The following is a 26,785-nucleotide window of genomic DNA, read 5'->3' on the forward strand; positions in this document are numbered from 1 at the left end:
GTGGCCTTTAGAGGAACCCCCTACACCCTGGGGGAGCACCTCAGCCAGATAAGAAAATGCCTAAGATGGAGCAAGGAGGACATGTTCTGGGAGCTGCTGCAACACTCTGATGCAGAAAAGAGAGAACACATGGAATGGAGGGAAATCAAAAGGCAGGATAGAAAAGAAATTGAGGCTTTTGTTAAGGACGCTACTGAGAGGATGATTAAAGTTATGGAGGAGCAGACTCAGATGCTGAAGTCTCTCATAACATTCCAGACTTAGCAGATCTGTGTCCGCTCTCCCCTCCAGCACATTCAGAACTCTTTCCCATTCCCCCACCCCAAACTCCATGCAGTCCTTTTTGCTTTCCAGGACTTCTCGCTTTCCTGTTCACTCCACTCCCATGGACACCTTTTCAAATGATAGGTGGATTTACGCACAGCTCTGAAAGTGAGCCCTTTCCTGGTACTCCTTTCCTACCAAGCATGTGTGTGTGTGGTGGTGCAATAAAAGCAGTTTTTGAATGATAAGTAATCTTTGTTTCCTACAAATTGTGAAAGCAGGTGACAGCAAGACATACACAAACAGTTTAATCATTTGCTTACTGGAATCCTAGACCAAAAAAATCACAAGTGCTTCCTAGCAAAATTTAATTTCATTAAGCATTGCAGTCCCGAGCATAGTAATATACAATACTGGTTTTCATTTTCAAAGTGTTGCCTCAAAAACCTCCTTGATTTGAATTACCCCCTGTTGTGCCCCTCTAATAGCCCAGGTATCTGCCTGCTCAAAATCAGCAGCCAAGTGGTCTGTCTCAGCAATCCACCCTGAGCAAACTTTTCACCTTACTTTCATAAATATTGTGCAATGTACAACATGCAGCTATGACCATAGAAATATGAGTCTCACTGAGGTCTAACCTGCCATAAAAGCATCATCAGCATGCCTTTAATCTGCCAAACACACATTCTACAGTCATCCTGCACCTACTCAGCCTATTGTTGAAGCACTCCCTACTGCTATCCACGTTTCCCGTGTAAGGCTTCATGAGCCATGGCATATGCCGGGTCTCCTAGGATCACTATGGGCATTTCGACACCCCCCCACTTTAATCTTCTGGTTTGGAAAGAAAGTCCCTGCTTGCAGCTTTCTGTACAGGCCAGTGTTCTGGAAGATGCATGCGTCATGCACCTTCCTGGACCACCCCACTCTGACATCAGTGAAACGTTTGCAGTGATCCACAAGCGTCTGCAACACCATGGAGAAGTACCCCTTCCTATTGCTGTACTCAGTCTCAAGGTGGTCCGGCACCAAAATTGGAGTGTTTGTGTTATCTACCACCCCTCCACAGTTACAGAAGCCCATTTTCTGAAAAGCCATCCACTATTTCATGCACATTTCCCAGAGTCACAGTCCTTCATAGCAGGATGTGATTAATGGCCCTGAACACTTGCATTAATGCGGTCCCAACAGTTGCCTTCCCAACTCTAAATTGATTCGCAACTGATCAATAGCAATCTGGAGTCGCCAGCTTCCACACAGTGATCGCAATATGCTTCTCCACTGAGAGGCCACCTCTCATTTTGGTGTCCTTGTGCTGCAGTGCTCAGGTAAGCTCCACACACAGTTTCAGGAAAGGTGGCTTTCCTCATTCAAAAGTTCTGTAGCCACTGCTCTTCATCCTAGACTTGCATGACGATACGATCCCACCAGTCAGTGCTAGTTTCCCAAGCCCAAAAGCAACAGTCCACTGTGTGCAGCTGTTCTGTGAATGCAAAAAATAATCTAATGTTGCTCCTATCCATGTCAGACAGGCAACTGTGAATTCTGTTGAGTTAGGAATGTCACAATTAACCGCACTGTCATCTGTGATGTGTTAATGACAGTTACCAGAGCACTGGAGAGCAGTGCGGGATCCATCCTTCCACACAGAGAACACGGGGCAAACAGCAAACAAGGACCATTGAAAAATGCAGAAAATTGAAGATGGAAGCACATGGGACGGAAAGCAATGCATCATGGGACGTTGAGCCTGGACCCAGGATGTGCTGCGACCCACTCCGCTTTCCCACAAGACCTAGTCGCAGAAGGTAGTGAACTGAAGTGTGGGATAGCTTCCCACAGTGTACTGCTCTCATCGTCTATGCTAGTGCCCCAAGTGTGGACGTGCTCTGCCGACAGAAGGAGCATAGTGTGAACATGCAATACCAATTTTCTTAGTGCTTTTTGATCATTGACAAAACTTTTGCTGACAAAACTCTGTTGTGTAGACAAGGCCTAGGATGCAAGAATGAGATACAAGGCTAATACTGGAAATGGCATTGGAGCTTGGGTGGGAACCCACAGCTCCCCCACTGCCTCTCAGTGGGCCAGTATTCACTCCTGCCACTGTTAGTATCTATAATTGTCAGGATAGCTGCAGCCTGGGAAGCTTTTGTGGGTTCTGTGATATGGGGAAAAAGTGATTAATAGACACCGTGTTGTCTGAATCATCTCAGAGCCAGCCGACTGCCAGGATTCAAGACAGAGGCAGTATTTCTAGCGAAGGAATGAACCACACTATCCTTTACTAAGTGTTTGTTTGACAGGAGCAATGCTACAGCACACCACTCTGAAGTTACAGTGGCTCTAAGGAACAGCATATGAGCACAGGCTGAAAGGGAGCACACATCAGCTCCAGCTTTTATCCAGTAGGAGGCACTGGAAAGGTTGGTAAGTAGCATTGCCTGTGCTACAGTCCACAATTATTCCAGACTCCCACCTTGGAGTCATTCTTGGGAATGGGGTAGGAAAGCTGGGTCTGGAGCAATTCACACATACTCCTATGTTGATGAAGGGTTAAAGTGCATTGATAAAGTGCACCCTTAATAGCAGCATTGCTATAGTCTTTTTAATAGGGTGACCATATTTCCCAAAGGGAAAACAGGACACTGAATGGGGCTTGCCCAAGGCCCCTCTGAGCTGCTGGCCCAAGGCCCTTCCCCCACTGTCACTCAGAGCTCACTCAAGCCCCCTCCCCCAGAGGGGGATGGCCTTAGGGGGCATCCTCCTCCCACACAGGGTTGGCCCAAGCCACTTGGCGTCACTGCACAAGCCTTGCCAGGCTGTCATAGCTTCTTGCCCCCCCTAAACGTTTTGCCGCACCCCACAGGGGGCACACCCGCCTTTTTGGGCAAAACTGGGCATTTGTCCCATTTGCTCTTGCCAACTGATCATCAGCTGGCAAGAACAAATGGGACAAATGCCCAGTTTTGCGCGTGCACACACACACAGGACAGGGCTTAAAAAGGGGACTGTCCCAGTCAAAAATGGGACATATGGTCACTCTACTTTTTAAAGATCTTGTCAGTTGGATCAGATATTATTACCTGAATTACAAGCATGAAGATCTCTTAAAAGAAGCAGGTGATCAAAGAGTCTGACTTTAAAGCGCACTATATTCTATCTTCAGGCGAAGTGTTTGCTACATGGAGTTAACACCCTAAAATGCACACACACAGCAGTGATGAATAAGTATGGAATCCCCTGTTCCATTGTCTTTGAATGGCTCATCCTACTACACATTTTTTAGTGTGGGGGAGCGGCTGTTTCTCTTTAAATCACATCTGGGGGTGAAGCTGGTATAAGGAAGAGCTTTGGTGGGTTCTGTGATATGGGGAATAAGTGATTAATAGACTCCCTGTTGTCTGAATCACCTCAGACTCAGCCTACTGCCATGACTCAAATTGACAGAGGCAATCTTTCAGTAAAGCAACAAACCACACTATCCTTTACTATGTGTTTGGTGTGCTGTAGCATTGCTCCTGCCAAACACTCTGAAGTTACAGTGTGTCTGCTGAGGATGTATAACTTCCCAATGGTGTAAATTTCAGTGACCATGACAAGGGACAAGATCACCAAGGCATGTGCTGGATAAATGGCTTCTGTATACTTCTGTCAGTGGATCTCAAAACCTGACCGAAGACATGCCAGTGATTTTTGTTCTCGGGTCTCCCTTGAGCAGAGTCTGACAAGCATATCCATTTTGCAGTATGGGTGGGCTATGCTGAGGTCAAACTCATTCCACTTGTGATCTAAACAGAATTCCAATGCAGATGTCCAGCAAGTTCAGTACATTACCACATTGCATAGCCAGACCCCAGGTGAGTATAAGCAGAGATTTAAAAGCCTGTGGTGGAAAGAGAGATGTTTGATGCATTTTGTATGCTGTAGCAATGAGTTCCAGGGAGAAGGGGTTAACATGTGAGAGGACAAGGATAGGTCTTTGCTACGCAGGCCACTGTGCAGCAGCTGGCGAGAGGCCGACCTACAGGAGAAATGCCCTGTACCCGAGCAGCAGCCAGCAGGGAAGCACTGCCATCAGCCAGGTCCTTCTGCCAAGCTGTCCAAAACGACGCCGGTACTAGCTGGACTAGAGCAGACCCAGCTCTGAGGGTGTGGAGTTTGATTTGTTTATGGTGTGGAGGGTCCAAGTATACATAGGAAGGAAGAACATTGTGATCCCCAGCATCCTGGCTGCTGTCTGGTTTCATGAAGTCAGCTACCCCAACCCCACTCACGTGGGAGAGAAAGTCAGGGCCAGCTGGAATTACTCTCCTGTTCACTAGCAGGGAGGGGATGGAGGAGTGGCTGGTGCTGTTAAACTTGAGAGGCTGATTCAGACAGAAAATGAGGCAAAGCCAAGAACAGAGCAGCAGTACCACAAACTGCAACTAGCACCACTAGTGTTTACACTTACAAGGACCAGGTACTGGAATAATAAGGAAGCACCTGTGGCTAAGCCTTGTTTAGACTATAAACCAGTAGTAGCCAGGGTGGGAGTGCTAGCACAGATCAGGCACTATCCAGCATCACAGACCTGCTCTGGCCAAGTTCAGGTGACATGGCACACCTGGGGCCTTGTCTAGGCTAAGGCTCCCACACTGTTAGCCATGATGGGACTTATCCAGGAAAAGGACTAGTGCACAGCCTTGGAGCCTTGTCTACATTAGCATAACTAACCTGAGCAATGGGCACTGAGCAGAGTTTGGTCCTGGGCTACATTTGCAATTAGTGTTCAGAGCTGGTTCAATTGCTCCCATTGCGGACATCAGGTGTCAGCAACCAGTAATTCTGCACATGAAGTCAAGGTCCTAGATTCCTGATTGGCACTGCCGTGTGGAAGTGCACACTAACGCACCCAGTTCAGCCCTCTGCATGGTTTGAAAACTTGCTAAGAGCCAGTTCAATGCGGCAGGGGGAAGAAACAAGCAAAGAACAGTCAAGAGGCAGCCTGCCTGCTAGCTGGCGAGGGAGTGAGAGCTTGGAATGGGACTGAAACCTCTGCTGGGATGTGTACAAAGCCAAACAGCTTTTCTGTGGCCCTTTGGTCTATCATAACCCTTGATTTGCTGGTGGGAGGATTAGTTTTTTTAGCTGACATTATGAAACGGTGCCAGAATCAATGTCCTACTTCTGTGTGTGACAAAGCTCGCAGCTTCTAAGGAGAGTGGCTGTGGGGTGGAAGAAGGCGGGCACAACTAGCATGAAATCTGCATGAAATCTCTAGGAACCCCTGGAGACACAAGCAAGTACAGCTCCATCATAGGACAGCAAGCCTCCTATTCCTGACACTGCCAGTCAAGCATGCAACCTCCTCCCAGTTCCCAAACAGTACAGCTTTAACTCTTACAGCTACTTGCACATAAAGCTCTGTAGCACTGACAGTTGCTCCAAAGCCCAAGATTAGACTTTCCAGGCTAGCTGACCCCAGCTTACTGATCTGTAAAAGCCCCTGCACTAAAGGAGTTTTAGGTGTGGGACATTTCCTGCTACCCAGCACTAGCTTGTTGTGATACCAGAATGACACTTTACCTCCTTAGCTAACCTCAGAGAAACCCCTATTCCTACTGAGACCTCATTACCCACTGATACATTTACACTAGCATCATTGTTTACTAAATCTTGGGCTTTCTGGCTAGAAGCAGTTGTTCTTTTAGCTGGCATCTGTCAAAAGAAACATGCTCATCTCACTTGAGATCAGCTGAAGAGTAGCCTCTAGTGGCCAGACCCTACCTTTACGCTAAACGTTCTCCATAGCATTCTTACTCCCCACTGCCGAGATTGGCAGGAGCAGAGTGCTACAGGGATGCTTGTTTCAGTGATCCCTTACAGTCAGTCCCCCTCCTGCTCTTCACAATATAATTAAAGCGCAGTTTTACCCTAAGAAATGACTGTGTAAAAATGGCACTCTAAGGCTCTATGCTGTCTCTGATCTCCATATAAAATGTACTGTTAGCACTGTTTTTTCTAACTGCCAGCTCTAGACTCACTCTTAGTTCAGAGTTTCAAGTGAGCTCTTTCTGTTTCATGCATCATCACCAGTGACTGAGGTTCGGCAAGTCAAATTATGTCATAAGTGACACCGGTGCAACAACACTGTCCAATGATGCCAGTTGCACCTGTGCAAAGCCACTGAAGACTAATAAGGCTCTAGATGCACCGAGAACAATCTGAAGACAATGGGGCTGCCCAGGTGTAAACAAAGGCACAATGTGCTGTGCAGAACATCACTGAGGGATGACGACACATAGGAGACTCAGAGTGCAGCTGGACTCAAACCTCATCCAGGAAATGTAACTGAACTGGCACTGAACACTCTTTAAACACCTGGAAAGAGGGAGAGGAAGGATGATCTTTTGATTAACACACTGGACTGGGACTTGGGAGATCTGGGCTCAATTCCCTGCTTTGCCACAGACTCCATATGTGACTTGGCCAAGTCACTTAATCTCTGGCCTTCAGTTTCCCATCTGTAAAATAGAGATACCAACTCTTCTTTGTAGCTTTTGAACGTGGTTATGTCTCACGATGCAGAGCAAGTGCCTATTAGAAATCTGGCTTTAGAACAAGAAATCTGTACCAGACAGCTTTTCTGAAAGGGAAAAGCCAACTGCTTGAATATTTAAATTTTATTTTAATAATTCAACCCAAATTCTGTGCAGTCACATAAACACTCAACACTGACATTAGTGGATGGCATAGTTACATGACCTAGAAAGTCACAATTAGACAGCACTACAATCACCTGGAGAAAAATGTCACTCAGAATATAATTTGCATTCACATCACCTACAAACAGACTGGTACAAAATTCATTTCAAAACAAGAATTGGCTCAGAAGACAGAGCTATTATCATACAGTGATGAGACAGTATCTGAGCCCTCTATGCATTTTGTGCTCTCGGGGATTCCAGATGTGTATTGCAGCAGCTGACTTTTCCGTCTGCCCCAGCTTCAGGTGAAGTCTTGGTCCCTGCCCATTTGTGATATCAGAGTGTAGCTCTGAGGACACAAAAGGCAGTGTAAACTCTGATTCCTCAGGATTAAAACCAAAACCAGAAAGAGGTGAATCAGTAGGTACTAGGTTTTCAAACATACCAGTGCTGGGATTAGCAGCTGATTTGATATGCAATAAAATTTTTGGGGGGGGGGGGGCTAAAAGATACTTCTGCAAATATAATTTTAACCCTTTCAGTACCATTCAGTCTCTTTTCTCCACAGAAGAGAATGTAATACACAAGGAGCTCCTTGTCTGTCACCTCTCTGGTGAGAGGGACAGAAGATGGAAGGTGACTATCACAAAAAGTGCATGATTATCAGAGAGCAATTAGCTTTCCAGAGATTTCCAGTGACACATCAGTTGGCTTCTGTGCTGTATGTCAGAGGCTATTTACAGTAAGTTCAGCCCATTTTCAGATGCCTGGGGGAGGCGGGAGGTGGTTCTAGTCTTCTCTGGCCTTCTCCATCCCCAGAAACCTTCTAATAGAAAGTTACAACTCAGAAATGGGTTCGCAGGAAGCCAGAGATGCTCTTAAAGAGAAGCAGCTGCATCTCAATAGCCAGAACCTTAGCTCCACACTAACATCATAAATCAAAGGGCACTGATAATACGCAATACCACACCAAAGGGACATGTTGTCAAAGGCTGTTCAGAATTACAATAAAGTAACTTGTCATGCTACATGCTTTCCAGCTGGAGCCCTGATCTCTGAGAGGTCACCCACTCTAGTAGTCTTCTAAAAAACTGGTCTATGTACCCAGCCCCAAGAGCTCTGCATGTAACATGGACAACACCGCTCACTGATTTACATGAACCTGGATGGATTTCTCTTTAACATCAATTTTTAATCACAGACAGAAGATGCATCTTTGCCATTGGAGAGGAAGGGACAGGTCCTCAGCTCATAGTGCCACAGCTCTGAGCTGCCTTAGGCTCACAAAGAGAAATATTATACATGAACATTTAGATAGAAAAGGAGCATTAGTTTTTATGGAATAACTACAAAAGGAGAATACGAAAGACAGCTTTATATAATACAATTCCTCTTGCTTGTTTGTTGTAGCTTCTTGGTCAGGTTGGGTTAGCCAGGTGAGATCTTTTAGCACCACATCCTGGTAAAACAAACTGCTGCTGCAATACATTCCTCCTAAGAGTGATATGAATGCAGATGGCAGTCAGTAGGGGGGTCACTAGTTACCCCACCCAGCTGGGCAAGGGGAGAAATTACTTCTAGCACAGCTTCACTGACTCTTGTCAGCCATTTTGCTTCCAGTAGTGGGGTTCATGCAGTGGAACCCCCAAATTACCCTGGTGAGGTAGTGTTCGTTCCAAGTCATAAGAGTATCCTCCCCTTCCCTAAAATTGCAAGGCCTATGCCTAGACACAGACTGCCTCATGAGAAGCCACTCACCACAGACTCCCATTTCCCATGTGGTGAGCTCCTTTAACAAGGAAGTAAAGACTCTGCTATGGTCACCTGCAGAAATAGGGTAACAGGCCATCTGCATAGGTTTCTTAGGGTGTGTCTACACTGCAGCTGTGAAGTGTGATCCCCAGCCCAAGGAGACATTTGCACTTGCTCAGCTCAAGCATGTGTGCTAAAATTAGCAGTGTGAACATGGTGGGAGAGATGGTGGCTCAGGCTAGCCACTCAAGTCCAAGCCTACCCAAACCCACAGGTCTGAACATGGATAGATAGTCTGACCAGCTCCCTATGTCACAACATCCACACTGTTATCATCAGTGCACTAGATTGAGCTGAGCTACCCCAAGTCTGTCTACATGTGCTGGAAATCACCTCCCAGCTGCAGCGTAGAAATACCCTCGGGGATTCTTTGTGGGCCCTCCATGTTGGAATGATTAGGGGCATCGGCTACTTCTACACAATGCAATCCTGGCAAAGGTCAAAACTGGGCTTTTCTTTGCTGCTAAGAGGCTGATGTCCAAATGCCAGTGACTTTCAGTAGGATTTGGGTGCCTACCTCCCTGAGGGTTCTTTGAAAAACCAGCCTAGTATTCTAAAGCTGAGTTTGCTGTCATCTTCTATTCAAGCAGTTTTGTGGGCTTACGTTTCCACCCTAGCAGTCTCGAGGGAGGATTCTGTAGATGCTATTTGAGGAGTGGGGCAGGGCTCAAGTCTAGCATGTGGGAGAGGTGGGGGAAGGCAAGAAAATCAGAATGTCTCTGGATGTGTTTTGCAGACAGACTTAAATGAAGGGATTTGCTCTAATGTGAAAGTCTCCCAGTCCTGCCAACCCAGAGCTCAAGGGACAGGTGATATCTTAATTACATGAAAGCTACTGCTAAGAACATCCTGTACATAAGCTGGAAGAATGAGGCAGAGGGGAGAACATATTTAAGAGACCCCCCCCTCAAGATACTTAATGCATTTTCTGAATGAATCCTTTGTCCAAGGAAGTTGATAAGATGCCATTAAACATCAAAAGTGATATGACATTTGCTTTTCAATATCCAACAGATAGATGGGCACCTGCCAGTTCTTGTAGAAAGCAAGGTACAATCATGCAAGGTTCTTTTCAGCCAACAGCCATTGGTGCAGGTGGATGATATAATTTGTTACAAACTCAGTTAATAGACATATGGATAGGAATTACCACCAGTTTATTTCAGTCTGGAAAGAACTTGCTTCGAGAAACAGGCGTGAGAACTCTGTATGGAAAGTTAAAGGCACTGTAGAGATTTTACAGTGCCAGCTACTGGGAGATATTCCATCCACACCAGAACAGTTAATAAAGTAAGTGTCTACAGATCATGGACCTGAGCTTGTTCTCCAGGGCCGGTGCTCAGCAGCATTGCCATGGGTGCATCAGCAAACTTAACCATCACTCTCAGCAACACGCAAATAGGGACAGCCAGGCTACAGTGGAACCAGAGCTGCCACACGTAACCCTCTCAGTTTGCTTAGTCTCCCTTTGCAGCCTAGTTACTTTGGTAAAAATGTCAATATTCCATCCTGGCATAGGAAACCTTCCAAACCATGTAGGGCCAGAATCCTCCCTGGAATGGGCAGTTAGCTCCTCAGACCAGTTTTGTTATAAGCCATCTGGGATGGAAACTCCTGCTGACTGATCTTAAGGGGGCACTGAAATGAACTATTTTTTACTAACCGAGCCAGTTGCTAATTTAAGAATCCCAATGGTGCAACAGTGGGGGTGGACACGTGCCCCACGGCTAGTGCATGCTATCACTTGGAAGATAAAAGGGGCTTAGTTCAGTCAATTCAAATCTGAACACTGAGTCTTTAAGCAGGGGCAAACTTCATTCACTCACCTTCCATGTGCTTCTGCCATGAGCAGAACAGAGTATTGCAAAGTCCACAGCATGTCAGATGGTATGGGCTGTCAGTCAACTGCATCTATCCTCACAGGCACAGGGAGGCCTTTTCAAGGTGAGCAGCAAAACAAGCTGGAACCAAAGTTGCTTAAGATTCTAACAGAATATTTGTTCAGATTTAACACTGACAAATGTATATTTTTCAGACAGAATAGAAGAGTCTGCTCCTGCAGCCATTACTCAGCCAGGTCAGAGCCCAGGATTCTGGGTTAGCCATGACAGCTGCCCTCTCCAAACACATTCCACGCACTGCAAGGATGCACAGAGCAAGGACAATGCTTCCTTGTTCCATCATGAGTGCTTGTGGTGTTACCAGCTTTTGCAGGAGTAAGTGATGCTGCTCTTCACCAACAAGCAAAAGATTCTGATTACAAACAGACAGTTTGATGTACATCTATCATTTTAAAAGGGTGCATCCATGATCTGTTACTGACCTGGGTTCTTATGGAAGGGCTTCCGACAATGGTTTCACAAGTAGCTGTTCATCTTCCAGGCTAACCTTTGCCAGTGGGTTCTTGAGAGGCAGTGCCCTGCCAGAAAGTCACACAACTGTCTCACAGTCCTTTTAGATGTGGCCTGGGCAAGTGAGTTTTAGCCAGCCTCCTTGAGCCAGTGGATTCTGAGGAGATCATGCCCAGCCTAGTTAAGAGTTGGGCCACTGATTTTCACTGCATATTTAGATCTCCCTTTATAAAATAAATGCACCTTTAAAAAGGTAATAATCAAGGTTCTCTATTTTAATGCAATTGATGTCACTATGTACCTGGTGACAAAATCGTGCTCTCTCTCTTCCCTCCACCTGGCTGTAGAACTCCCTCTCACTAGTGGTTAGTCTGCTGAAGTACTCAGAGGAATCTCTCTAACATGTGCTCACACTGATCCTCCGTTGAGATACACAGACTAAGCCAGGAAAGGACAAGTCTCAAAGCTGGACTGCTAACTTCAGCTGTCAGGCAATGGGAAATCACTTCCAGTCCCCAAGCGTGTCTGCGGAGAAGTGCTGCCAGAACTCTCAGGCAAGAAGAAATGACTGTCACCTGTCCAATTTGCACCACAAGGCATTACTGGCAAAGCTGGCTGCATTTTATACTGAGAGAGCACTAGTCTCTTCGGTCAATGGGCAGATTCAGGTGCTATAGAAACAGCACCTCCTAAAGCCTGTCTGGGGAACTAGTACATTCCCAGACACAAAACAGAATTGATAGATGTGATCATTTTCTGTCTCTGTAGGTACTCGTTCACCCTTATTCGTTTCTCTTTGGAGAAGGCATTGCGTTTCTGCATCCAATTGCTAATTTCCTGCCTAGCCAGTTATCATTCCCAGTGCAAAGTCTCATGTCAGCTTCCAAGAACCACGAAGAAGGGGAAGAGTTTGTGCCCTGCATATAGCCTGCTGGCTTTTAGCTGCCTGAGCCGTGAGTCATAATATTACAATTGGAAGTCACGATTCTGATATGTAATAGGAATGTAAACAGAAAGTCAGCCCTTTGAGGCAGTGCTTTCCCAGACTGGATGCTTCCTACAGAGGGGCAGACTCTGCAAGCGATGAAGAACACAAGCTTTCAGATGTGGGGTAAGACAACTATTAGTCTTTGTTCCTTTCAGAAGCATTGCTGACTTGCTCAGGAAAGGGTGCTGAAAATGGATACACGGATCTGCCTGATGGATGGACCCCATATGCAAAGTCCACTTTATTCTGCTCCTGCAAGTGCCAAACTGATATCATTGGCATGAGCCAGGCACTGTACAAGCCACACACAGCTCTGCCAATATACCTGCATCCTGATGAGCAACATGCTACTGTTCCAGTCCTGGCCTGAGAGACTGATTGCATATGGATACATGTCCACTCAGGACTAGAATGAGATACCCACATTTCTACTTGTTACCTAAATCAGGGTTTGAATCCAGTTTGCCAGAGGAAAAAGGAGTTAACCAGATGCATCACCTAGTCATTTACATTCTGCATATAAGGAGCAACAGTAAACAACTAAGCCCTGCATTTAGTGTGCTCCTTAATAGCGAAGCCGGAAGGAGCCAGGTGGAATTTTTATGTTAGCTTGGCTTTTGCATTAGTATTTGTCTTGAGAATTTTGAGATGTCTGACAGGCTCATTGTTTTGATGATGGTTATAGCCTCAGACATTCATAGTGTCCTTGAAGCCCCACACCTCCATGGCAGAGATCTGGAAGTTTTCAGAGCACAGTGGCTGATTATTGAAAGTATTGCAGTGGCTGGTTCTCCCATGGTTCAGGTCTGCATCAAGGTAGAGGGCCTGGCCATCACCACCTCCTACAGAGAGAGGAAGAACACACATTACGTTACTTTTGCATTTCTCAGGATGTGAAACTTACTGCTACACAGAGAAGGGGTTTTATGGCCTTTATCTCCAGGGACAGCTGGAATATAGGAAGACCCACCACAACGTTGAGCTGCTCTCTTTTAGCACAAAGGACAACTGTTTCTATGCATGGATTCTAATGAATTTAGCAGAACTGCAAGTGATCATTTTGGCAAATTCATGGAAGACAATCCAGGCAGACTGGCTCCACACCTGCTTACCTTTCTGCAGTTCCCATTGGCTGGGAATAGTGAACCGTGGCCACAGGGAGCTGAGGGGCTCCATGCCTGCAGATGCTCCAGGTAAACAAAATGTCCCGACCCGCCAGTGGCTTACCCTGACAGGCCGGGAGCCATTGCTGACCCATTTATTGATGTTAATACTCAAGCCTTTTAAAGTTGCAAACGCTTTGTTTAGTGGACTAGCTTGGCTTGAAAGGAATACTAAAAGAGCAGTGCTGCAGATCTGCATGACATTTGACCCATGCAGTTCACTAAATGCTATGCCTTACAAGCCAAACAAAAAACATACAATTAACGATAGTACTATAGCACTGGTGTCAGTCCGCAACTGTGTAATTTGATCTCTTCATGCATTTCTACCAGTGGACCTCATAAGTCTCGAGCCAATATGAAAATATAATGTGCAGAATCAATGGAATCTCTAATAAAATTGAAATAGCCTTTTTATCCTACAGACATGCCGATCTACAGGGCTGCTTTGAAATAAACAAACAATAATGATAATTTGACAGTGATAAAGCAGGTGACATTCCTATATAAAGTCCTACAAAATCTATAACTACAATAATAATAATAATAATCTATTTTCATACTAGTATTTAAAATGAACAACGGTGAAATCAAAAGAAAAAGGTCTGCTTATCACGCAGAGTTCAAACTTAAAGTTGTTGAACATGCAGAAGCAAACAATAATTGTGCCGCTGCTTGTGAATTCTGTAACAATGAGAAGCAAGTAAGAGAATGGCAAAAAATTAAACAACACTAAAAGACTAAAAATGTCCAAAGAGGTGCACTTCATTTCCTGAGCTGGAGAAAGATCTCAATAATTGGGTTGTTGAATGCTGACAAAATGGGTACATTGTCACTAGAACTGGAAGTTATCTGTGTGCTCCGCAAATGTCGAAAGACGGCAAATACAAGTCAGTAAAGCCATCAATGTTTGTCGCATCAGCGGGTTGGTGTACTCACTTCATGAACTGTCATGGTCTCTGTCTTCATCAGTGAACAAAGATAGCGCAAAAGCCACCAAGAGAGCTGGAAGAAAAAATTGAATCTTTCCAAAGATTTATTATAAAATATCGAAAGGAATATGCATTTGAACTGTCACAAATAGGAAATATGGATGAAACTCTGATGACATTCGATTTCCTGAGCAACAGAACAATAACCGGTGTTGGTGAAAAAACAGTTAATTAAAGCCACTGGCCATGAAAAAATCCATTTTACGATGGTTTTATCGTGTTTGGCAAATGGATCAAAACTCTCTCCTGTTGTTATTTTTAAAAGAAAAGCCTTGCCTAAAAACATGAAATTTCCTGCTGGTGTCATCATACGTGCACACGAAAAGGGATGGATGAAAGTGGGACTATTGAATGGCTGGAAAAAGAGACCAGGAGCACTTTTCAAGAAACCTGCTATGCTTGTTTGGGACATGTTCAGGGCACATAAGATGGATGAGGTGAAAAATGTGGCTGTAATACCCGGAGGCTTAACTTCAGTTCTACAACCACTTGATGTCTGCCTGAACAAACCCTTTAAAGACAGGCTATGCAAAATGTGGTCTGAATAGATGTGCTCAGGCATGGTGAAGCTGACAAAATCTGGGAATCTTATGAAGCACAAAATCAATCTGTTCGCCCAGTGGATCATTCGCGTCCATTCCCTCGGAAATGATAGAAAATCATTTAGGAAATGCTGTATCAGCAATGCAGTCAGCGGGTCAGAAGATGATGCCATATTTGATGATGATACAACAGAGGCTGATGATGAGAAGGAATCTGAATCTGAAGACTACACTGCCGAAAGCTATGACGACAATGCAGGTGCAGCTGTGACTGAAGCGGAGTTTAATGAACTGTTTGGTGAATCAGAGACTGATTCAGACTTTGAAGGATTTTAAGACTTTTTAATGTCTCATATTGTTCTAAGGTACTTGCTTTAAATATCCATTTATTGATTTTAAATTGACTGTAATTTTGAAGGTGAATATATATTTGTTCAGTTATTATTATAAACAACAAGAGGTTTTTTATTAGAGTACATTAAAATAATTCTAGCAAAACTTTTGCGTGTTTCTTGTGACGTCAGCTTTTAAAATATAGCCGGGGCTGGAAAACTTTGGCTCCTGGCCTGTCAGGGTAAGCCGTGGGCAGGTCAGGACGTTTTGTTTACTTGGGGCGTCTGCAGGCACAGAGCCCCTCAGCTCTCAGTGGCTGCAGTTTGCTGTTCCCAGCAGCTCCCATTGGCTGGGAATGGCAAACTGCGGCCACCAGGAGCTGAGGGGCTCTGTGCCTGTGAATGCTCCAGGTAAACAAAATGTCCAGGCCTGCTAGCGGCTTACCCTGACAGGCCAGGAGCCAAAGTTTTTGCCAACCCCTGAAATATAGAGTTGGCTTATGAAAGGGTCATACAGTTTTTGCTCTTTTTACTATCCATCTTGGGGGGTCAGCTTATAAAAGAATGGGCTAATGAACGGGTATATACAGTAAATAGAACAAGTGACAAATCAAGATAGAAACCCTCAGACAACTTAATGAGCAATATCAAACTGGAGAGAGAGACAAAGCAGGGTACTAAAAGGATCTGGTACAATCTTCTAGATCATTGTAAAAGATATTCCAAAGTGTACTGCATGTTGATCAGATCTGCGAGAGACCAAACTGACAGAATATTGCACAGATCTTAGAAGGACAAGAAATTCAGTTAAATTAATTTAGATCAATGAAATACATACTTGGGAGGGAAATGACAAAGACTCCCAGCTAAAACAAAATGAAGGGTATTGTCTGAAGAGCAGTTACACAAGAAAGGCAGTTAGATAAGGCGCAACATACTGGAGGGCTCAGTGCAGTGGAAATCCTGCTCTGTGTCAGAGACTGGACTAGGCAGTAATTCCCACATACTGATCTGATGCACTAAGATGGATGTGACTGGTACTGCCTCCCTTAACAACAGAACTTTGTGATGAGCCACGATACACCATCACTGGTCTCTGGTTGTCAAGTGCTCTCTAGCTTTCAACTGAGCTCGTGTTGTGAGCCGGTTGGGTTTGGAGCAGGCCAACCCACTGTGGACTACAGTACACATTACTAAATAGGAATCAGTAGGCACTAGATGTTACAGCTGAAGTCTTGATGTGGTAACCATCGGACTAGATGCTCTCAAAGCAGGTCTCTTCCAACCTGTTATCAGACTTTGTAGATGTGCTTTAAAACTGTGGCAGTCAGAAAAAACTGTTCTGGGGAAAACGTCTCAGTACCTAACTGTTGTCTGCATTTCCAATCATAACTGACTACTTTACTAGCCAATAGGCTTTTGCCATAGTCAGCAGCACTGTAGACTCACTATAGTTGCAGCAGAGCAAGCTGCTATATTCTAGTTCACCTGGTGCTTCAACACCACTTCATTGCCAGCTAAGTCCTTATTCCAGAATTATTTGCCATCACGTGTGCAGCAGAACATAGGAGGAGCTGTGCCTGCAGTATCTAGTTCTTACAATGTTTTCTCTTTAGAAGTGTGATATCCAAGTTTTGATACAAAATTTGGCAGAGCAGGATGTTTTCATAGTCACTTTTCTCACTCTACAGTAGGAATGACATAAATACTACAAACAGCTTGATCGATTTTTTGCTGTGATAGGCAGGAATTGCTGACAGGATAATTGCATGGATCCTGCACAGACTTACCTATGATGATGCACTCGTTGCTCCCAGCCATGAACATGGAAGCAGTTTTGGAAGGCAAGTTGAAGTGACGAGCAGCTAGGAAGGGGGAAAGACGATCCGAGGAGTCCGAGAGGATGCTGCTGGAGGACAGGACAGTGGAAACCTGCATGGACTTAGCCCCTGGCTCAGAAGTAGTCATGGCCAGTTCGGGGTGCTTGATTATCACCCACTCATAGCGTTCCACTTCTGGCTGCAGCTATGTGAGAGGCGAAGAGAAGACAGCCAGGAATCAGTTGGTGAGCATCCATTCCACTAAGAGTTCTGAATACAAAGCAGCCTTGGAGCTGCTCAGACACTGCCAGTACTACTGGTGAGTGATTCAGACTAACCCTTTGGCATAATGGACAGAAATGGTGCTGGAAAGACCTCTGCCATGTAGAGGATGGAGAATAAGACTTGGTAATACGTGGTGGTTTCTGAATTACCTTACTACATATAGCATGCATCCACGCCCAGATCTTGTGAGAATTATTCTGTACTCAGGAGAAAGGCCCTCCCCATAAAGTTGAATAGGAAATCTCCTACCACATCCTTTCATAAGGGATTCCATAGACTTTAAGGCCAGAAGCGCATGGGCTGGATCACAAGCTTGTCAGCCCATATATTCCACTCTAAGTGGAAAAGGGGTGTTACTGATTAGCTATTGAAATCCAGTCATCTCCATTCATTATTGAGGCAGAGCTGCGATTACTACTTACCCTGAATACAAAGCATTCTCCTGTCCCAAAGAAACTCAGTTTATTCCCTCCTCGCCTGCGCTCACTCCAGTCAGTTGACAAATAAGCACCACAGACCTAGAGCAAAGGACAAGGTCAGGAGGCTTTTCACCAGTTACTACTAATAAGAAACAGGGTATTTGAAATTCACTGACACCAAAAGGTTTTGGAGCCCACAACTCAAGGTCTAATGTAGTTTAATGTTGAAAGTCTCGAGATCAGTGGATTAAGAGGACACAAGTAATTTAGACCTAAAGCTAGATGTAGATTCTGATCAGCTGGGGAATGGCCTGCAGAGTCTAAATTTTAAAAATTATTTTACATCCACCAGTTCTGAGAGGAAGGATGATCCAGTGGATAGGCTGCAGCCTTGGACTCTGGAGAACAAGGGTCAATTCCCTCCTCTGCCACAGACTTCCCGTGTGACCATGGGTGAGTGACTTAGCCTTTCTGTGCCTCAGTTCCCCATCTGTACAATAGAGATAATAACCCTGCCTAGCACCAAAGGGGTGTTGTGAGGTGCTCAGATACTATAGCGATGGCAGGGGAGGAGGGCATGTAAGTACCACAGGAAGAAGCATAATAGACAGATCTAGTCGCACGAAAATAAAATTTTGGAAGCCAACTAGCCACTTCCTTGTTTTGGTACCAAAAGCATCAACACTCATATCACAGCACAAGACTTGGCTGTGCAGCAGCTGCAACCACGCAATAATTCCAGAGAACTACAAGCATGTCTGCTGCCTTCAACAATCTCATCCACAGTAGCAAGTGCAGATGAATTGGTGCTGAGCCCAGTTTAACTGCTAGGATAGCCTACGACATACACCACTCTAGATTCTGTCAGAAAGCCTGATTTCACACATTCAGCACAACTCGTGCTAGGTTAAGCATGCAGTTAAATCTCCTTCAGCACCCAGTGGTGCTGGGACCCTTTTAATAGTGGGGGTGCTGAAAGCCAGCCCCCTTACCCCTGTCCACACACCACAAGCTGGGGCCGAGAGCAGTACCATGTTTCGGGGGGGGGGGGAGGGGCGGGGACCCAGACGGGGTAAAAGGGCAAAGGTTGGGGCCAGCAGTCAGGACCCTGGGAGCAGAGCCCAGGAGCAGAGTTGCAGGCATGGGGCCCCAGGCGTGGGGCCTGGGTACAGAGTCCCAGGCACAGGGCCAGTGACCGGGATCCCGCAGCATCCCCCACACCACTAGTTCCCGTCCCTATGTCAGCACCAGCAGAACTTCTCCCACTGCTGACACCCATTAGCAATGAGTAGCTTTGCTAGCATAGAAAAGGCTAATGAAGCTTACATAGAAGGTAACAAAAAGGTGGTTCAATACTGAAATTTGCTCCATTAGAAGCAAGAAAAAAACCAACACAACATCTGAAGGAAATATCTGGGGAAATTAGTAAATTATTTTTTCTAGCTTCTAAGATGCAAATATAAACATGGGAAGTACAAAACAGAAAATAGTGTCCTTTTAGACTATATGCATGTCTCCCCTTCCTTCTGCTTCTTCCTTATTTTCTAAGGGGTCATATAACAGATCACTATTTGCTTTCTTCATGCAGAGGCCAGAAGCACTTGCACAGCTAGAGTTAATAGCACTCTATAGGTCAAGAGGCAAATTAAATTTATGATGGCAGATGCACGCTTTCCCCTTCCTCTGGATATCATGGGCACCACATCAGCCACTTACCTAGCCACTGTGGCTGAGGATTAGAAACAATGCGAAAAATTCTGCTTTAATTTACTTGCATGCAAACCCAATGAAACTGACCCCTGCGGACTGCAATGGCACTACATGTGAGCAACAAAGCACAATGAGGCCTCCACTGCTGCAGGAGTTTGGTGTAGCCACCCAGCAAGGATAAAACCAGAGAGAGAAATCCACAGGCTGCAGCAGGAGCTGAATATTGTAACAGAATTTTAAAAGCCACACAGTATTTAGCAGCAGGCCCTCACTCTCTGTCACCAGAGGACCTCTACTCGTGTGCAGTGGCATCTCAGAGCTCTATGAAATTTCACTGCTACCGTGCATTTGGTTTTATTACAACTATAAGATCAGCACTCTTAATTTTTTTCTTTTGGTGTAACAGGAAACCCAATACTGCTTTCCCTTTTGAGCACTGCTACTGTACCAGATTATCCTTGAGCAAAAGGAAAATGCCTTCTCTGAATCACAAAAGTCCAGTTCAGCACAATCCCTCAGGCTCTCACTTCAGTCCTCATCCTAACAGGGCACATACATAATAAAATGGATGTCAGGGGTCTCGTGGAAGTTACTGCAATCTGGTACCATTGCCACCATCACATATGGACTACAACAAAGGGGATGCCAGACCTGGACCCCGGTTAAAGTATTTAATCTGGTATAAAGTTTACTGAAGGTCCCCCATGGCTAGCAAACAACACAGGGAGTACCTACGTCAAAAGCCATAAGAAATTAATTTCTATACCATCTCCTTCTTCCTTGTATAATAAACTGTGTAGGACAGGATGGGTTTTAGGCAATCAGGTGGTATGTGGCATCACCATTTCCTCAGTTACCTTTTACCCTACTTACCTCTTTGGCTGTTGTCCTGATCACGAGGAGCGTTGGTTCATGTCCTTCGCTGTGAGAATATAACCTGGTATGGGAAGAGATGGCTCCTTAAGCAAACATCGCATTGCTTACATTAACTGTGGTATGTGATCTGCAGTGCCCGAACTACCTCTCCAGCCCAAGATTTGTTTGCTGGCATGAGGTACAATGATTGCTTGGGGCTGACTGTACCACGGCCAGTGTCTCCAACAATACAAGGCAGAGGATAGCAGCAAGCTCTGAAAAAGACTCGGGGCCTGATTCTCCATTGCCTTGCACCTTGCAGAGACACCTGAGCAGAGTTGGGAGAAGATACTATCGAATTGGAACAGCATCATTTTACAATCACTTTGCACGGGGTAAATGACTATGCAAGGTACCAGACAGCAGAGAATCAGGCCCTTTGAGTTGGTGTCATGGTTCATGAAGAGCTTTCTGCCTCTACAGGCAAATGCTGAGGCTCGTTTCTCTCACTGATGTGTCTGTCTCTCACAGGCACTCTGTGCTGGAGCAGAAGGTGAAGGAACCCACTTATCTGTTTCTTTCTCTTGGTAATTCATTCTTGGCAGCTTCACCTCCCATCCCATTTGTCATTTCTGTGAACACAGGATCAGATCATCTGATGCTAAGTTATTGCTACAACAAATTCACTTGTCTTGGGAACAGAGCAAGACTGACATATTTTGACCGTTAATTTTTAGGTTGTACCATTTTAACACATTTCAGGGATAAAAGTGACTTCACAGGAGACAACCGTGGAAAAAGTGGCTTTTGCTAGGCTATTTTTATTTTCAGGAATTTTTTTTAAACCACACACCTGGATTTTTAAAAACCATGACAGCTCTCCCCCAAACTAAACTCCTGTCTCATCCTACATATTTTTAAGTCCCCCTTTCCTTTTGCAGCTTATCCTTTGCCTTCTTCTTCCTAAGAGTAGAGATGGGCAACCTCTGCTTATTGTTATCATGTGAAACGTGAAGCTTTCAGAGAGCCAGTGTGCATTGCTCCAAAGGGACTGACAGGTTGGGGCTCATCTCCTGGATTAACACAAGTCTTAGGCCTGATCTACATGAAAGCGTTAGGTCGACATAAGGCCGCTTATCCTGACCTAATTATGTTAGTGTACACACTACAGCCTTGCTCCTGCTGATGTGCCCTTCTACACCGACATAATTCCACTTCCACAAGAGGAGTAGGGCTCATACTGGTGTAGTTAGGGTGACGTGTTACTTACATCTATTGGCTATCATTCTTGTCACGCAATTGACAAGAAAGCTGACTCCTGGCTCCCCAGCTGGGCTGCTTCCTGGTCTCAGCTCCAAGCTGGGCTGCTGCCCAGGCTCCTGGCTCCCCACTCTCAGCTGGGTTGCCACCTGGGCTCTTGGCTCCCTACCAGACTCCAGCTGCGGATCTCCCTGCTCCAGCTTCCCCCTCTGAGGCTCTCTACTCCCTGCTGGGGATGGAGCTGGCCCCTTGGGCTCTCAGCTCCCTGTAAGAGTTTTGTGAGTGACTGGTCATCGTCAACCCAGCCAGTTACAGCAGTTAACATTTCACACTAACAGGCTTAGCATGATTTAAATATTTTCATTAGGGACATGGATAATGAATGGAGAGTAGGGCTTATACAATTTGCAGATAACACTAAGCTGAGAGAGATGGGAAAGTGGCAGATTAACTAATGATGCCCATGGAGCCTGTGCCCAGGGGCCATGGCTAATTTGGGAGCACCTGCAGGAGCACCATAACCTGTGTAGAAGTGTGTGTATGGGGCCCCACCAGCATTAGAACTATGGTCCTGCTCCTTGCTCCTGTTCTTCGCCCTGACGGCCACGTCCCCAGGCCAGGCTGGAAGCCGAAGCTGGGCTGTGCTAAGAGCTGCCCAGGGAGTCTGGGCTGTTGTGGAGAGCCCCAGATCCTCCACCTGCCCGGGGTGGGGTGTCAGGGTGCCTGGGTGCCCGAGAGCAACCCCTGACCTGTGTCCCTACCCCCCAGGGCCCCAATAAATCTTAATTCACATCTGGGTGGGAAGCACGTTGGAGAATAGGATTGGAATTCAAAACAACCTTGAGAAACTGGATATCTGGTCTGAAATAATAGAATGAAAGGGACCTTGAGAGGTCATCTAGTCCAGTCTCCCGCACTCAAGGCAGGATTAAATATTATCAACAAGATGAAATACAATAACATGAAGTACTACACTTAGGAAGGAAAAAAAAATCAAATGTACAACTACAAAATGGGGAATGATTGGCTAGGAGATAGTATTGCTAAAAAGAATCTGGGGGTTATAGTTGATCACAAACTGAATACGAGCCAGCAATGTGATACAGTTGGGAAATTATTATTATATTATTCTGGGTTGTATTAACATGAGTGTTGTATATTAAGATATTGGAGGTAATTGTCACACTCTACTTGGCAGGGATGAGGCCTCAGCTGGAGTGCTGTATCCAGTTCTGGGCACTACACTTTTGGAGAGATATGGACAAATTGGAGACAGTTCACAGGAGAGCAACAAAACTAATAAAAGGTTTAGAAAACCTGACCCAGGAGGAAAGGTTCAAAACCTGGGCATGTTTAGTCTCAAGAAGAGAAAACTGAGGGGGGCTGATGACAGTCTTCACATACGTTAAGGGCTGTTCTAAAGAGGACAGTGATCAATTGTTCTGTAAGTCCACTGAAGCTAGAACAGGAAGTAAATTGGCTTAATCTGAAGCAAGAGTGATTTAAATTAAATTTTAGGAAAAATATCTAACTACAAGGATAGTTAAGCTCTGGAACAGGCCTCCAAGGCAGGGTGTGGAATCCCTGTCATTGGAGGTTTTTAAGAACAGGTTGGACAAACACCTGTCAGCGCTGGTCTAGGTTTATGTGGTCCTGCCTCTGTGTAGGGGGCTGGACTCTGAGATCTCGAGGTCCCTTCCAGCCTGACATTTCTATGATTCCATGAATTAACTATAATTCCTAAGGTTGGAACTCAAACAGGTGTAATTCATGACTAGCACTCACACTGAGGGCTTGTCTTTCCTACGGGGTTAAGTCGACCTATGTTATGCTACTCCAGCTATGTGAATAACATAGCTGGAGTTGACGAAGCTTAGGTTGACTTACCAATGTGTCTTCATGGTGCTGAGGTAACAGGAGACACTCTTCAGTCAACTTCCCTTACTCTTCTCAGACAGCTGGAGTACCGGGGTTGATCAAAGAGTGGTCTGCTATCAATTTAGTGGGACTTCACTAGACCTGCTAAATCGATCCCAGCTGCATCGATTGCAGCAGCATTGATCTCTTCGGTAGTGGAGTCCAGCTCTAATTGGAGGCAGGACCTTAGCCTCTAATTTTGGAAGCTATCCTTGTGGTAGCTGTAACTGAGATGTGGGAGGAGAGATTCAGACTTCCCGGGCATTTGCAATCTGTCACTCCCATAATAGTCTTTGGATGCACATTTTCGTGAGCCATGCTCTGGATGAGGATTTCTGTCCCCAGTTAGCACTGGTTAGCTGTTCTTTTCTATGTGTACAATTGGGAAAGATGAAGTTACCTGTTTAGGCTGCAGCCATGCTCCAGGGTGGTGAAAAGCAATAGGGGCTGGCAAAGTGCAAAGCGCTCTGGGATCCAGGACCAGATGTCTCTCATCTCTTTCACGCTGACGATTTCGGACTTGAAGTTCTCAGCATGCACTGCCAAGTGCACGTTCTGTCTGTGAAACATGGGAGACACCGCTGAGAGAGAGAAGATAATCTGACAAGCAACACACAAAAGGGACAGCTGAATGTGAGAACATGCCTAGGTGGAAGTGCCTCGGTAAGTACCCTGCTCTCTGAAGCTCCAGGCCACGAGGTGAGGACAGTGTGGTTTAATGAAGGAAAGAAACATTGTTGCTGTTTGGTGGAATCCATGATGATTAGTAGCTTTACTGGAGAGAACTTTGCAGCTCTTACTCAGCCATGCTATCAATGGCTGGTGCAGAGGAGCTAAATGTTTGAACGAACAGGGGAAATATCAGGACCTTAAAAAACAAATTCAGTTAGATCTGCCACTCAAGGATAGTCCCACTAGTACCAGCCCTAGAAAGATACAACCCACAGGGGAGAAAATACAGCAGGTTCAGCCAGATATTCTGACACTTGTTTGTCTCTTGAGTCCTGTTTGTATCTGTGGAATTAGAGAATTCCTGCAAATATCCCAGTCACACAAGAGTTACACAGCTCACAGAAGCAGCAAAGAGTCCTGTGGCACCTTATAGACTAACAGATGTTTTGGAGCATGAGCTTTCGTGGGTGAATACAAACTTCATCGGATGCATTTGCCATCTACCATAATTTTATCATGAGTCTCATGATACTTGGTGTTTTCTGGAAGCCCTGACTTCTGAAATCATGGGATTATTGAGAAGAGGTGGTTACTCACCTGTGCAGTAACTCATGTTCTTTGAGATGAGTGTCCCTGTGGGTGCTCCACTCCAGGTGTTGGTGCATCACTGTGCCTTCGTTGGGAAATTTTGACAGAAGTACTCGTACTGGTCACGCACGTGTAGAGCCTGCCCCACATGCTGAGTGTGCCTTAATAGTACGCATGCATGACCAGTCTTGTCAGTTCTTTCTCTACAACGGAGGCTACCCCAACTCTGAATTAGAGAGGAGGAGGGTGGGTAGTGGAGCACCCACAGGGACACTCATCTCGAAGAACGTCAGTTACTGCACAGGTGAGTGACCTCCTCTTTGAGAGAGAGATGTCCCTGTGGGTGCTCCACTCCAGGTGACTGAAAAGCATCTCAAGGAGGTAGGGACTTCGGATCTGGTAGGAATGTGGTAGATAACACAGCTGTGCCCAATTGTGCATCAGTGAGAGGGCCTTGAGTAAGGGCATAATGCTTAACAAATGTGTGTTCGGAAGTCCAAGTGGCCGCTTTGGAGATTTCAGGCAGAGCAACTCTGCGTAGAAAAGCCAAGGAGATAGCTAGCTACAGATCTAGTGGAGTGAGTCCTGATGCAGGCCGGCAGAATTGTCTCCTTTAATTGATAGCACAGGCGGATATAAGCAGAGATCCAGTTGGAAAGTCTCTGGGTGGAAATAGGTGTCCCCTTGGATCATTCAGCAATGGAGACAAAGTCTGGAAGAGTTCCTAAAGCAGAGGTGGGCAAACTATGGCCCACGGGCCACATCTGACCCCTAGGACCCTCCTGTCTGGCCCGAGCTCCTGGCTCAGGAGGCTAGCCCCGGCCCCTCCCCTGCAGCCTCAGCTCACTGTGCTGTCGGTGCAATGCTTTGAGCTGCGATCTCCTGGGTCAGCACAGCTACAGAGCCGGGGCCTGACCCAGTGCTCTGTGCTGTGCGGTGTGTGGCTTGTTGCAGACAGGCGGCGCGGCTGCCTGTTCTGGTGCAGCTTTGCTGCCAGCCATGGCTGCTCCAGGGAGCATGGTAAGGGGCCTGGGGGGGAGGGAGGGAGTGGATAGAGGGCAGAGGAGTTCATGGTGGTGGCGGTGGTCAGGGGGGTGGATAGGGGTTGGGGTGGTCAGAAGGCGGGGAAGAGGGGGGTTGAATGGGGACAGGGGTCCGGGGGGGGCAGTCAGGAAGGAGAGAGGAGGTTGGATGGGGTGGCAGGGGGCAGTCAGCGGCTGGGAGTCTGGGGGCAGTCGGGGGACAGGGATCCGGGGGGGGGGGGCTGTTAGGAATATGAGGAGGGATTGGATGGCGCGGCAGGGGGCAGTCAGGGGTGGAGGTTCTGGGGGTGGTCAGAAGACAGGGATCCCATGAGGGGGAAGTCAGGGATCCCATGAGGGGGAAGTCAGGAAGGAGTGGGGGGGGTTGGATGAGGTGGCGGGGGGAAGTCAGGGGCAGGGGGTCCTGGGGCAGTCAGGGAGAAGGGGTGGCTGGAGGGAGCAGGGGTTTGGGGGGGGGAGCAGTCAGGAAGGAGGGAGGTTGGATGGGGTGGGGGGGGCATTAGGAGCAGGGGGTCCAGGTGCAGTCAGGGGACAGAGAGCAGGGGGATGGATGGGGCAGGATTCCCAGGGGGCATCAGGGGGTGAGAAGCAGGGGGGGCATGGATACGGGGTGGGGGGGAACGCGTGGCTGTTTAGGGAGGCCTCCCCTAACTGGCCCTTCATACAATTTTGGAAACCTGATGCGGCCCTCAGGCCAAAAAGTTTGCCCATCCCTGTCCTAAAGGGTCTGGTTCTATTCAAATAAAAGGACAAAGACCTGCATACATCCAACATATGCATTGTGGATTCAAAGGAGTTTGCATGCAGTTTAGGAAAGAAGGTTAGTAGGTGTATAGGTTCGTTGATGTGGAATGACTAATGTGCCTTTGGAAGAAATCTGGGGTGAAGTCAGAGGGTAACCCTGTCCTTGAAAAATACTGTGTTGGGTGGGTCCACCATAAGAGCTACTATTTCTTTTGCATGTCTGGTGAAGGGGATTGCCACTAAGAATGCTGTTTTAATAGAGAACTGTAAGAGGGAAAAAGTGGCTAGGGGCTAGAAAGGCTGTTGCTTTAAACAGGTTAGTACTAAGTGAAGGTC

At 46.2% G+C, this 26,785-nt stretch overlaps 1 protein-coding gene across 7 annotated transcripts in view; it reads right to left on the bottom strand.

Annotated features, from left to right (window-relative positions):
- TBC1D24 (TBC1 domain family member 24) overlaps positions 1-26,785 on the bottom strand; it is a 110,249-nt gene that overhangs the window by 11,025 nt on the left and 72,439 nt on the right. For 2 of the 7 annotated variants that reach the window (XM_030545578.1, XM_030545579.1), the window contains 5 exons: positions 23,803-23,961; positions 20,244-20,307; positions 17,664-17,759; positions 16,927-17,161; positions 6,918-12,949 (listed from right to left, as the gene is read on the bottom strand). In XM_030545578.1, the coding sequence (XP_030401438.1) occupies positions 12,795-12,949; positions 16,927-17,161; positions 17,664-17,759; positions 20,244-20,307; positions 23,803-23,961 (709 nt within the window). In that variant the 3' untranslated portion in view covers positions 6,918-12,794. Of the gene's footprint in view, positions 1-6,896; positions 12,950-16,926; positions 17,162-17,663; positions 17,760-20,243; positions 20,308-23,802; positions 23,962-26,785 lie in introns of those variants that run through there. The other 5 variants (XR_003998166.1, XR_003998165.1, XR_003998164.1 and 2 more) reach the window with 5 other exon arrangements.

Source organism: Gopherus evgoodei, unplaced genomic scaffold (assembly GCF_007399415.2).
Source record: "Gopherus evgoodei ecotype Sinaloan lineage unplaced genomic scaffold, rGopEvg1_v1.p scaffold_38_arrow_ctg1, whole genome shotgun sequence".
NCBI classification, from domain to species: domain Eukaryota; kingdom Metazoa; phylum Chordata; order Testudines; family Testudinidae; genus Gopherus; species Gopherus evgoodei.